We start from the raw sequence: 12,877 nt of genomic DNA, 5'->3' as shown, positions 1-12,877 counted from the left end.
GGGGGAGAGGCGGGTCTGGAACGCACGTCCTGGGAGGGGGGGAGAGGCGGGTCTGGAACGCACGGCCTGGGAGGGGGGTAGAGGCGGGTCTGGAACGCACGTCCTGGGAGGGGGGTAGAGGCGGGTCTGGAACACACGGCCTGGGAGGGGGGGAGAGGCGGGTCTGGAACGCACGGCCTGGGAGGGGGGGAGAGGCGGGTCTGGAACGCACGGCCTGGGAGGGGGGGAGAGGCGGGTCTGGAACGCACTGCCTGGGAGGGGGGGAGAGGCGGGTCTGGAACGCACGGCCTGGGAGGGGGGTAGAGGCGGGTCTGGAACGCACGGCCTGGGAGGGGGGAGAGGCGGGTCTGGAACGCACGGCCTGGGAGGGGGTAGCGGCGGGTCTGGAACGCACGGCCTGGGAGGGGGGTAGAGGCGGGTCTGGAACGCACGGCCTGGGAGGGGGGGAGAGGCGGGTCTGGAACGCACGGCCTGGGAGGGGGGAGAGGCGGGTCTGGAACGCACGGCCTGGGAGGGGGGGAGAGGCGGGTCTGGAACGCACGTCCTGGGAGGGGGGTAGAGGCGGGTCTGGAACGCACAGCCTGGGAGGGGGGGGGGAGAGGCGGGTCTGGAACGCACGTCCTGGGAGGGGGGTAGAAGCGGGTCTGGAACGCACGTCCTGGGAGGGGGGGAGAGGCGGGTCTGGAACGCACGTCCTGGGAGGGGGGTAGAGGCGGGTCTGGAACGCACGGCCTGAGAGGGGGGGGAGAGGCGGGTCTGGAAAACACGGCCTGGGAGGGGGGGGAGAGGCGGGTCTGGAACGCACGTCCTGGGAGGGGGGTAGAGGCGGGTCTGGAACGCACGGCCTGGGAGGGGGGGAGAGGCGGGTCTGGAACGCACGGCCTGGGAGGGGGGGGGAGAGGCGGGTCTGGAACGCACGTCCTGGGAGGGGGGTAGAGGCGGGTCTGGAACGCACGGCCTGGGAGGGGGGGAGAGGCGGGTCTGGAACGCACGGCCTGGGAGGGGGGGAGAGGCGGGTCTGGAACGCACGGCCTGAGAGGGGGGGAGAGGCGGGTCTGGAACGCACGGCCTGGGAGCGGGGTAGCGGCGGGTCTGGAACACACGGCCTGGGAGGGGGGGAGAGGCGGGTCTGGAACGCACGGCCTGGGAGGGGGGTAGAGGCGGGTCTGGAACGCACGGCCTGGGAGGGGGGTAGAGGCGGGTCTGGAACGCACGGCCTGGGAGCGGGGGGAGAGGCGGGTCTGGAACACACGGCCTGGGAGGGGGGGGGAGAGGCGAGTCTGGAACGCACGTCCTGGGAGGGGGGTAGAGGCGGGTCTGGAACGCACGGCCTGGGAGGGGGGGAGAGGCGGGTCTGGAACGCACGTCCTGGGAGGGGGGGAGAGGCGGGTCTGGAACGCACGGCCTGGGAGGGGGGGAGAGGCGGGTCTGGAACGCACGGCCTGGGAGGGGGGAGAGGCGGGTCTGGAACGCACGGCCTGGGAGGGGGGGAGAGGCGGGTCTGGAACGCTCGGCCTGGGAGGGGGGGAGAGGCGGGTCTGGAACGCACGGCCTGGGAGGGGGGAGAGGCGGGTCTGGAACGCACGGCCTGGGGGGGGGGGGGAAGAGGCGGGTCTGGAACGCACGGCCTGGGAGGGGGGGGGGAGAGGCGGGTCTGGAACGCACGGCCTGGGAGGGGGGGGAGAGGCGGGTCTGGAACGCACGGCCTGGGAGGGGGGGGGGGGGGAGAGGCGGGTCTGGAACGCACGGCCTGGGAGGGGGGGTAGAGGCGGGTTCCCTCACCTGGCACGTTTTACATTCGAGGCCGTGGGCCAGTGGGATTAGGATTTTCAGATCGGGGCGGGATTCTCCCCTATCCGGCGGGTGGGCTGTTCCGGTACCGAGGATCGGCGTGAACCTCTCCGGCGTCGGGCCGCCCGGAATGAGCAGAATCCTTCGCACCTTCCGGGGCTAGGCTGGCGCTGGCGAGATTGGCTCCGTGCCAACTGGTGGCGAAGGTGTTCCGCCGCCCAGCCCATGCTGGCGAGATCCTCGTGCATGCAGCAGGGCTCCGCTCCAGCCACGGCGGACCGTTACAGTGCCCGGTGCGGAAGGAAAGAGTGCCCCCACGGCACAGGCCCGCCCGCGGATCGGTGGGCCCCGATCGTGGGCCAGGCCACCGTGGGGGGCCCCCCGGGGGCCAGATCCCCCCCCCCCCCCGAGGACTCCGCAGGCTGCCCGCAGAGCCAGGTCCCGCCGGTACGGACCTGATGTAATCTACCCCGGCGGGACAGGCTGGAAACGGGCGGCCTCTCGGCCCATCGCGGGCCGGAGAATTGCCGGGGGGGGGGCCGCTCCCAACGCCCCCCGACCGGCGCGGCGTGATTCCCGCCCTTGCAGGAAAACTGGCGCCGGAGAATCTGGCAGCCGGCGTCGGGGCGGGATTCACGCCGCCCCCCCCCCGGCGATTCTCCGGCCCGGCGGGGGTCGGAGAATCCTGCCCCAGGTGTTTTTCATCTGGTGGTGCAGACTCGATGGGCCGAAGGGCCGTTTCTGCACAGCATTGTTCTGTGATTCACCCAAGTGGATCCCTGGGGGTAGACGTGTAGCACGTGTGGCTTCGTGCCGAGCAACCCATTCAGACCATGGTGCCTGGACACTAGGCCATGAAACTATGGGAGGCACCACCCCAGATGCAGCGGCCAATATCCGAACACCCAGGGGCTGGGCCTCAGCACCGGTGACTGTTCGGCAACCAGAGGGTGGGTATGCACACCGGGGAGGGGACTAACACCCGGTCCAGGTAACATTACGTGCGGGTGCCTGGGGTACAGGGTCTGGAGTCTGGTGAGCAGGGGTCCCTGCTGCGGCTGGGGGTGGGTGGGGGTCCCTGCTGTGGCTGGGGGTGGGTGGGGGTCCCTGCTGTGGCTGTGGGGGTGGGTGGGGGTCCCTGCTGCGGCTGGGGGTGGGTGGGGGTCCCTGCTGTGGCTGTGGGGGTGGGTGGGGGTCCCTGCTGCGGCTGGGGGTGGGTGGGGGTCCCTGCTGCGGCTGGGGGTGGGTGGGGGTCCCTGCTGTGGGTGGGGGTCCCTGCTGCGGCTGGGGTTGGGTGGGGGTCCCTGCTGCGGCTGGGGGTGGGTGGGGGTCACTGCTGCGGCTGGGGGTGGCTGGGGGTCCCTGCTGCGGCTGGGGGTGGGTGGGGGTCCCTGCTGCGGCTGGGGGTGGGTGGGGGTCCCTGCTGTGGCTGGGGGTGGGTGGGGGTCCCTGCTGCGGCTGGGGGTGGGTGGGGGTCCCTGCTGTGGCTGGGGGTGGGTGGGGGTCCCTGCTGCGGCTGGGGGTGGGTGGGGGTCCCTGATTCAGCTGGGTGTGGGTGGGGGTCCCTGCTGTGGCTGGGGGCGGGTGGGGGTCCCTGCTGTGGCTGGTGGTGGGTGGGGGTCCCTGCTGTGGCTGGGGGTGGGTGGGGGTCCCTGCTGCGGCTGGGGGTGGGTGGGGGTCCCTGATTCGGCTGGGGGTGGGTGGGGGTCCCTGCTGTTGCTGGGGGTGGGTGGGGGTCCATGCTGTGGCTGGGGGTGGGTGGGGGTGCCTGCTGCGGCTGGGGGTGGGTGGGGGTCCCTGCTGTGGCTGTGGGGGTGGGTGGGGGTCCCTGCTGTGGCTGGGGGGGTGGGTGGGGGTCCCTGCTGCGGCTGGGGGTGGGTTGGGGTCCCTGCTGCGGCTGGGGGTGGGTGGGGGTCCCTGCTGTTGCTGGGGGTGGGTGGGGGTCCATGCTGTGGCTGGGGGTGGGTGGGGGTGCCTGCTGCGGCTGGGGGTGGGTGGGGGTCCCTGCTGTGGCTGTGGGGGTGGGTGGGGGTCCCTGCTGTGGCTGGGGGTGGGTGGGGGTCCCTGATTCGGCTGGGGGTGGGTGTGGTGCCTGCTGCGGCTGGGGGGGGTGAGCAGGGGTCCTTGCTGCAGCGGGGTGTGGGTGGGGGTCCCTGTTGCGGCTGGGGGGGTGAGCAGGGGTCCTTGCTGCAGCTGGGGGTGGGTTGGGGTCCCTGCTGCGGCTGGGGGTGGGTGGGGGTCCATGCTGTGGCTGGGGGTGGGTGGGGGTCCATGCTGTGGCTGGGGGTAGGTGTGGTGCCTGCTGTGGCTGGGGGGGTGGGTGGGGGTCCCTGCTGCGGCTGGGGGTGGGTTGGGGTCCCTGCTGCGGCTGGGGGTGGGTGGGGGTCCATGCTGTGGCTGGGGGGGGTAGGTGTGGTGCCTGCTGCGGCTGGGGGGGTGAGCAGGGGTCCTTGCTGCAGCTGGGGGTGGGTGGGGTCCTTGCTGTGGCTGGGGGTGGGTGGGGCCTTGCTGCGGCTGGGGGAGGTGGTTGGGGGTCCCTGCTGCAGCTGGGGGTGGGTGGGGGTTCCTGCTGCGGCTGGGGGTGGGTGTGGTGCCTGCTGCGGCTGGGGGTGGGTGTGGTGCCTGCTGCGGCTGGGGGTGGGTGTGGTGCCTGCTGCGGCTGGGGGTGGGTGGGCAGGAGGTGTTGGATGGCAGGGGATGGGGGGAGCAATGGGGAATGGAGGGTCCCGGGGTGGAAGACATCGCTGGTTGTCAGTCTCACTCCCTCTCCAATTGCTGACAGATATTACACAGAATGGGTGATATCCTGGACCGTGCGGACGTTGCCCTCGTGGTTCTGCTGGCACGCCAGGCAGCCAGCCAGCGGAGAAGGTGGCGGAGGCAGAGCTGACAGAGGCCCGAGGTGGTGGCCCTGTGCAGGGCCCTGCCCCACACCCTGAGGACACGGCCGCCCATCAGGCTCGGGAGGGACCCAGAGGGGGAGGCCGGAGACGGCCCCGGGTGTACAGCGACGCTGGTCCTTCGAACAGATGACAGACATGTGCTGCAGGAGGCTGCTGAACCACGACCTCGTGGAATGGGCACGACGTGGAGGAGGAGCATACCTGCTTCCTATGGCGGGAAGGTCACCACATTCCTTTATCCTCAGGCACATTCCAGGGCTCGAGCGGGGACCTGTGTGGAATCTCACAATCCACAGCCCACAAATGCATCTGTGAAGTCACCAATGCTCTGTTTCCCCGAGAAACAAATTCTTCATTTTGAAATGGAGCAGCTCCAGCAGGATTCTCACTGGGATGTCCCAGGTCCAGAATGCCGGGCAGCAGGATTCTCACTGGGATGTCCCAGGTCCAGAATGCCGGGCAGCAGGATTCTCACTGGGATGTCCCAGGTCCAGAATGCCGGGCAGCAGGATTCTCACTGGGATGTCCCAGGTCCAGAATGCCGGGCAGCAGGATTCTCACTGGGATGTCCCAGGTCCAGAATGCCGGGCAGCAGGATTCTCACTGGGATGTCCCAGGTCCAGAATGCCGGGCAGCAGGATTCTCACTGGGATGTCCCAGGTCCAGAATGCCGGGCAGCAGGATTCTCACTGGGATGTCCCAGGTCCAGAATGCCGGGCAGCAGGATTCTCACTGGGATGTCCCAGGTCCAGAATGCCGGGCAGCAGGATTCTCACTGGGATGTCCCAGGTCCAGAATGCCGGGCAGCAGGATTCTCACTGGGATGTCCCACGTCCAGCAGGATGTCCGGGCAGCAGGATTCTCACTGGGATGTCCCAGGTTGAACAGGGTGCCCAGGTCCAGCAAGATTCCCCACCATCACCAGGATGCCCTGGTCCTCAAGAACATAAGAACTAGGAGCAGGAGTCGGCCATCTGGCCCCTCGAGCCTGCTCCGCCATTCAATGAGATCATGGCTGATCTTTTGTGGACTCAGCTCCACTTTCTGGCCCGAACACCATAACCCTTAATCCCTTTATTCTTCAAAAAACTATCTATCTTTATCTTAAAAACATTTAATGAAGGAGCCTCTACTACTTCACTGGGCAAGGAATTCCCTAGATTCACAACCCTTTGGGTGAAGAAGTTCCTCCTAAACTCAGTCCTAAATCTACTTCCCCTTATTTTGAGGCTATGCCCCCTCGTTCTGCTTTCACCCGCCAGTGGAAAGTAAGATTTGCATTTATATAGCATCTTCCATAACCACAGGATATGCCAAAGCTCTCTACACCCAATGAAAGGGGTTTCCAGAGGAATAAAATTGGGAGATGATGGGTCTGCCATATCAGTACAGTCTCACTCCGTCTCCTGTACACTCAGTCCTGCACACACTCTGCTTCGGACTATAATGGATCACTAAGAGCAGTTGGATGTTTTGGCTTGTACCTGCCATCCTGCTTGATCTTGTCACCAACGTCCTTCAGGAGCACGTCGTCCAGCTCGCGGATGTGACACAGGCTCCCAATGGGCTTTGTCAACGATGCTTCTGGAGAAAGAAAGTCATTTCAATCAGCTGCGAGAGACTGTGGGAGGTTCCTTCCCAGAGGAGGCCTTTGTAGGCGACCAATAGCTTCTCCCCAATTACCGAATGAGCCAGCTGCTTTCTCCAATCATTCACACAATAAGAGCACAAAACGAGGTTGCTCGGCCAATCAGCTGAGGTGATGAATAGATTCAAAGCTGGGATCGTTTCTCCATCGCAGGCACTAAAGGGTTATGGGGACAGGCAGGAGTAGAGTTGTGGTCTAGGCCAGACTAGGATGATTTATTGAATGACAGGGGATGTTCAATAGGCCGAATGGTCTGATCTGCGACTATTTTAGATGTTCTAGTCGAGGGAAACATATGTGCTCCACATGATTCTGCTTCTTACCTTCATTGTCTAACTCTTCCCAACATATCCACTATTCACGTTCTCCTCCCACTTCCCTCTCACACTCCTCACTCCGAAGTATTTGAATTTCTTGTTGAAATTGGGGCGGGGTTCTCTCAGCCTGCGGCCGGGCCGGAGAGACCCCGCGACCAGCGCGAATCGCACCGCGCAGCCTCGACGTGATTCTCCGCAGAGTGGGGGACTCTCTCAGCCTGCGGCCGGGCCGGAGAGACCCCGCGACCAGCGCGAATTGCACCGCGCAGCCTCGACGTGATTCTCCGCAGAGTGGGGGACTCTCTCAGCCTGCGGCCGGGCCGGAGAGACCCCGCGACCAGCGCGAATCGTACCACGCAGCCTCGACGCCGGGACGCGATTCTCCGCAGAGTGGGGGATTCTCTCAGCCTGGGGCAGGGCCAGGGAATCACCGCGACCAGCGCGAATCGCACCACGCAGCCTCGACGCCGGGACGCGATTCTCCGCAGAGTGGGGGACTCTCTCAGCCTGGGGCAGGGCCGGGGAATCACCGCGACCAGCGCGAATCGCACCGCGCAGCCTCGACGCCGGGACGCGATTCTCCGCAGAGTGGGGGACTCTCTCAGCCTGCGGCCGGGCCGGAGAGACCCCGCGACCAGCGCGAATCGCACCACGCAGCCTCGACGTGATTCTCCGCAGAGTGGGGGACTCTCTCAGCCTGCGGCCGGGCCGGAGAGACCCCGCGACCAGCGCGAATCGCACCGCGCAGCCTCGACGTGATTCTCCGCAGAGTGGGGGATTCTCTCAGCCTGGGGCAGGGCCGGAGAGACCCCGCGACCAGCGCGAATCGCACCGCGCAGCCTCGACGCGATTCTCCGCAGAGTGGGGGACTCTCTCAGCCTGGGGCAGGGCCGGAGAGACCCCGCGACCAGCGCGAATCGCACCGCGCAGCCTCGACGCGATTCTCCGCAGAGTGGGGGATTCTCTCAGCCTGGGGCAGGGCCAGGGAATCACCGCGACCAGCGCGAATCGCACCGCGCAGCCTCGACGCCGGGACGTGATTCTCCGCAGAGTGGGGGATTCTCTCAGCCTGCGGCCGGGCCGGAGAGACCCCGCGACCAGCGCGAATCGCACCGCGCAGCCTCGACGCGATTCTCCGCAGAGTGGGGGACTCTCTCAGCCTGCGGCCGGGCCGGAGAGACCCCGCGACCAGCGCGAATCGCACCGCGCAGCCTCGACGCCGGGACGCGATTCTCCGCAGAGTGGGGGATTCTCTCAGCCCGGGGCAGGGCCAGGGAATCACAGCGACCAGCGCGAATCGCACCGCGCAGCCTCGACGCGATTCTCCGCAGAGTGGGGGATTCTCTCAGCCCGGGGCAGGGCCAGGGAATCACAGCGACCAGCGCGAATCGCACCACGCAGCCTCGACGCCGGGACGCGATTCTCCGCAGAGTGGGGGATTCTCTCAGCCTGCGGCCGGGCCGGAGAGACCCCGCGACCAGCGCGAATCGCACCGCGCAGCCTTGACGCGATTCTCCGCAGAGTGGGGGACTCTCTCAGGCCGGGGCCGGGCCGGAGAGACCCCGCGACCAGCGCGAATCGCACCGCGCAGCCTTGACGCGATTCTCCGCAGAGTGGGGGATTCTCTCAGCCCGGGGCAGGGCCAGGGAATCACAGCGACCAGCGCGAATCGCACCACGCAGCCACGACGCCGGGACATGATTCTCCGCAGAGTGGGGGATTCTCTCAGCCTGCGGCCGGGCCGGAGAGACCCCGCGACCAGCGCGAATCGCTCCACGCAGCCTCGACGCCGGGACGCGATTCTCCGCAGAGTGGGGGATTCTCTCAGCCCGGGGCAGGGCCAGGGAATCACAGCGACCAGCGCGAATCGCACCACGCAGCCTCGACGCGATTCTCCGCAGAGTGGGGGATTCTCTCAGCCTGCGGCCGGGCCGGAGAGACCCCGCGACCAGCGCGAATCGCACCACGCAGCCTCGACGCCGGGACGTGATTCTCCGCAGAGTGGGGGATTCTCTCAGCCCGGGGCAGGGCCAGGGAATCACAGCGACCAGCGCGAATCGCACCGCGCAGCCTCGACGCGATTCTCCGCAGAGTGGGGGACTCTCTCAGCCCGGGGCCGGGCCGGGGAATCACCGCGACCAGCGCGAATCGCACCGCGCAGCCTCGACGCGATTCTCCGCAGAGTGGGGGATTCTCTCAGCCTGGGGCAGGGCCAGGGAATCACAGCGACCAGCGCGAATCGCACCACGCAGCCTCGACGCGATTCTCCGCAGAGTGGGGGACTCTCTCAGCCCGGGGCAGGGCCAGGGAATCACAGCGACCAGCGCGAATCGCACCACGCAGCCTCGACGCCGGGACGTGATTCTCCGCAGAGTGGGGGATTCTCTCAGCCCGGGGCAGGGCCAGGGAATCACCGCGACCAGCGCGAATCGCACCACGCAGCCTCGACGCCGGGACGTGATTCTCCGCAGAGTGGGGGACTCTCTCAGGCCGGGGCCGGGCCGGGGAATCACCGCGACCAGCGCGAATCGCACCACGCAGCCTCGACGCCGGGACGCGATTCTCCGCAGAGTGGGGGATTCTCTCAGCCTGGGGCAGGGCCGGGGAATCACCGCGACCAGCGCGAATCGCACCGCGCAGCCTCGACGCGATTCTCCGCAGAGTGGGGGACTCTCTCAGCCTGCGGCCGGGCCGGAGAGACCCCGCGACCAGCGCGAATCGCACCACGCAGCCTCGACGCGATTCTCCGCAGAGTGGGGGACTCTCTCAGCCTGCGGCCGGGCCGGAGAGACCCCGCGACCAGCGCGAATCGCACCACGCAGCCTCGACGCCGGGACGTGATTCTCCGCAGAGTGGGGGACTCTCTCAGCCTGCGGCCGGGCCGGGGAGACCCCGCGACCAGCGCGAATCGCACCACGCAGCCTCGACGCCGGGACGTGATTCTCCGCAGAGTGGGGGACTCTCTCAGCCCGGGGCAGGGCCGGGGAGACCCCGCGACCAGCGCGAATCGCACCACGCAGCCTCGACGCGATTCTCCGCAGAGTGGGGGATTCTCTCAGCCCGGGGCAGGGCCAGGGAATCACAGCGACCAGCGCGAATCGCACCGCGCAGCCTCGACGCGATTCTCCGCAGAGTGGGGGACTCTCTCAGCCTGCGGCCGGGCCGGAGAGACCCCGCGACCAGCGCGAATCGCACCGCGCAGCCTCGACGCGATTCTCCGCAGAGTGGGGGACTCTCTCAGCCCGGGGCCGGGCCGGGGAATCACCGCGACCAGCGCGAATCGCACCACGCAGCCTCGACGCCGGGACGCGATTCTCCGCAGAGTGGGGGATTCTCTCAGCCTGGGGCAGGGCCGGGGAATCACCGCGACCAGCGCGAATCGCACCACGCAGCCTCGACGTGATTGTCCGCAGAGTGGGGGACTCTCTCAGCCTGCGGCAGGGCCGGGGAATCACCGCGACCAGCGCGAATCGCACCACGCAGCCTCGACGCCGGGACGCGATTCTCCGCAGAGTGGGGGATTCTCTCAGCCTGGGGCAGGGCCGGGGAATCACCGCGACCAGCGCGAATCGCACCACGCAGCCTCGACGCCGGGACGTGATTCTCCGCAGAGTGGGGGACTCTCTCAGGCCGGGGCCGGGCCGGGGAATCACCGCGACCAGCGCGAATCGCACCACGCAGCCTCGACGCCGGGACGCGATTCTCCGCAGAGTGGGGGATTCTCTCAGCCTGCGGCCGGGCCGGAGAGACCCCGCGACCAGCGCGAATCGCACCACGCAGCCTCGACGCCGGGACGTGATTCTCCGCAGAACATAGAAAATACAGCACAGAACAGGCCCTTCGGCCCACGATGTTGTGCCGAACCTTTGTCCTAGATTAATCATAGATTATCATTGAATTTACAGTGCAGAAGGAGGCCATTCGGCCCCTTGAGTCTGCACCAGCTCTTGGAAAGAGCACCCTACCCAAACTCAACACCTCCACCCAACACCAAGGGCAATTTGGACATTAAGGGCAATTTATCATTGGCCAATCCACCTAACCTGCACATCTTTGGACCGTGGGAGGAAACCGGAGCACCCGGAGGAAACCCACGCAGACACGGGGAGGACGTGCAGACTCCGCACAGACAGTGACCCAAGCCGGAATCGAACCTGGGACCCTGGCGCTGTGAAGCATTGTGCTATCCACAATGCTACCGTGCTGCCCTTAAGAACAAATAAATCTACACTATATCATTTTCCCGTAATCCATGTACCTATCCAACAGCTGCTTGAAGGTCCCTAATGTTTCCGACTCAACTACTTCCACAGGCAGTGCATTCCATGCCCCCACTACTCTCTGGGTAAAGAACCTACCTCTGATATCCCTCCTATATCTTCCACCTTTCACCTTAAATTTATGTCCCCTTGTAATGGTTTGTTCCACCTGGGGAAAAAGTCTCTGACTGTCTACTCTATCTATTCCCCTGATCATCTTATAAACCTCTATCAAGTCGCCCCTCATCCTTCTCCGCTCTAATGAGAAAAGGCCTAGCACCCTCAACCTTTCCTCGTAAGACCTACTCTCCATTCCAGGCAACATCCTGGTAAATCTTCTTTGCACCTTTTCCAGAGCTTCCACATCCTTCCTAAAATGAGGCGACCAGAACTGTACACAGTACTCCAAATGTGGCCTTACCAAAGTTTTGTACAGCTGCATAGAGTGGGGGACTCTCTCAGCGCGGGGCCAGGTTGTAGTTCAGAGCCACAGGGCTGGGGTTGTAGTTCAGGGCCTCAGGGCTGGGGTTGTAGTTCAGGGTCTCAGGGCTGGGGTTGTAGTTCAGGGTCTCAGGGCTGGAGTTGTAGTTCAGGGTCTCAGGGCTGTGGTTGTAGTTCAGGGTCTCAGGGCTGGGGTTGTAGTTCAGGGTCTCAGGGCTGTGGTTGTAGTTCAGGGTCTCAGGGCTGGGGTTGTAGTTCAGGGTCTCAGGGTTGGGGTTGTAGTTCAGGGCCTCAGGGCTGGGATTGTAGTTCAGGGTCTCAGGGCTGGGGTTGTAGTTCAGGGCCTCAGGGCTGGGGTTGTAGTTCAGGGCCTCAGGGCTGGGGTTGTAGTTCAGGGCCTCAGGGCTGGGGTTGTAGTTCAGGGCCTCAGGGCTGGGGTTGCAGTTCACGGCCTCAGGGCTGGGGTTGTAGTTCAGGGTCTCAGGGCTGGGGTTGTAGTTCAGGGTCTCAGGGCTGGGGTTGTAGTTCAGGGTCTCAGGGCTGGGGTTGTAGTTCAGGGTCTCAGGGCTGGGGTTGTAGTTCAGGGTCTCAGGGCTGGGGTTGTAGTTCAGGGTCTCAGGGCTGGGGTTGTAGTTCAGGGTCTCAGGGCTGGGGTTGTAGTTCAGGGTCTCAGGGCTGGGGTTGTAGTTCAGAGTCTCAGGGCTGGGGTTGTAGTTCAGGGCCTCAGGGCTGGGGTTGTAGTTCAGGGCCTCAGGGCTGGGGTTGTAGTTCAGGGCCTCAGGGCTGGGGTTGTAGTTCAGGGCCTCAGGGCTGGGGTTGCAGTTCACGGCCTCAGGGCTGGGGTTGTAGTTCAGGGTCTCAGGGCTGGGGTTGTCGTTCAGGGTCTCAGGGCTGGGGTTGTAGTTCAGGGCCTCAGGCCTGGGGTTGCAGTAGTTCAGGGCCTCAGGGCTGGGGTTGTAGTTCAGGGTCTCAGGGCTGGGGTTGTAGTTCAGGGCCTCAGGCCTGGGGTTGCAGTAGTTCAGGGCCTCAGGGCTGGGTTGTAGATCACGGCCTCAGGGCTGGGGTTGTAGTTCAGGGCCTCAGGGCTGGGGTTGCAGTTCACGGCCTCAGGGCTGGGGTTGTAGTTCAGGGTCTCAGGGCTGGGGTTGTAGTTCACGGTCTCAGGGCTGGGGTTGTAGTTCAGGGTCTCAGGGCTGGGGTTGTAGTTCAGGGTCTCAGGGCTGGGGTTGTAGTTCAGAGTCTCAGGGCTGGGGTTGTAGTTCAGGGTCTCAGGGCTGGGGTTGTAGTTCAGAGTCTCAGGGCTGGGGTTGTAGTTCAGGGCCTCAGGGCTGGGGTTGTAGTTCAGGGCCTCAGGGCTGGGGTTGTAGTTCAGGGCCTCAGGGCTGGGGTTGTAGTTCAGGGCCTCAGGGCTGGGGTTGCAGTTCACGGCCTCAGGGCTGGGGTTGTAGTTCAGGGTCTCAGGGCTGGGGTTGTCGTTCAGGGTCTCAGGGCTGGGGTTGTAGTTCAGGGCCTCAGGCC

At 65.6% G+C, this 12,877-nt stretch overlaps 1 protein-coding gene across 6 annotated transcripts in view; it reads right to left on the bottom strand.

Annotated features, from left to right (window-relative positions):
* Positions 1–12,877, bottom strand: part of LOC140424662 (IQ motif and ankyrin repeat domain-containing protein 1-like) — a 775,223-nt gene that overhangs the window by 207,288 nt on the left and 555,058 nt on the right. For all 6 annotated transcript variants that reach the window (XM_072507911.1, XM_072507913.1, XM_072507908.1 and 3 more), the window contains one exon: positions 6,179–6,278. In XM_072507911.1, coding sequence (XP_072364012.1) covers positions 6,179–6,278 — 100 coding nt within the window. The remainder of the gene's footprint in view (positions 1–6,178; positions 6,279–12,877) is intronic.

This window comes from Scyliorhinus torazame, chromosome 6 (assembly GCF_047496885.1).
Source record: "Scyliorhinus torazame isolate Kashiwa2021f chromosome 6, sScyTor2.1, whole genome shotgun sequence".
NCBI classification, from domain to species: domain Eukaryota; kingdom Metazoa; phylum Chordata; class Chondrichthyes; order Carcharhiniformes; family Scyliorhinidae; genus Scyliorhinus; species Scyliorhinus torazame.
The sequence above is the reverse complement of the archived record's forward strand: the minus strand, read 5'-3'. Positions and strand labels throughout refer to the sequence as shown.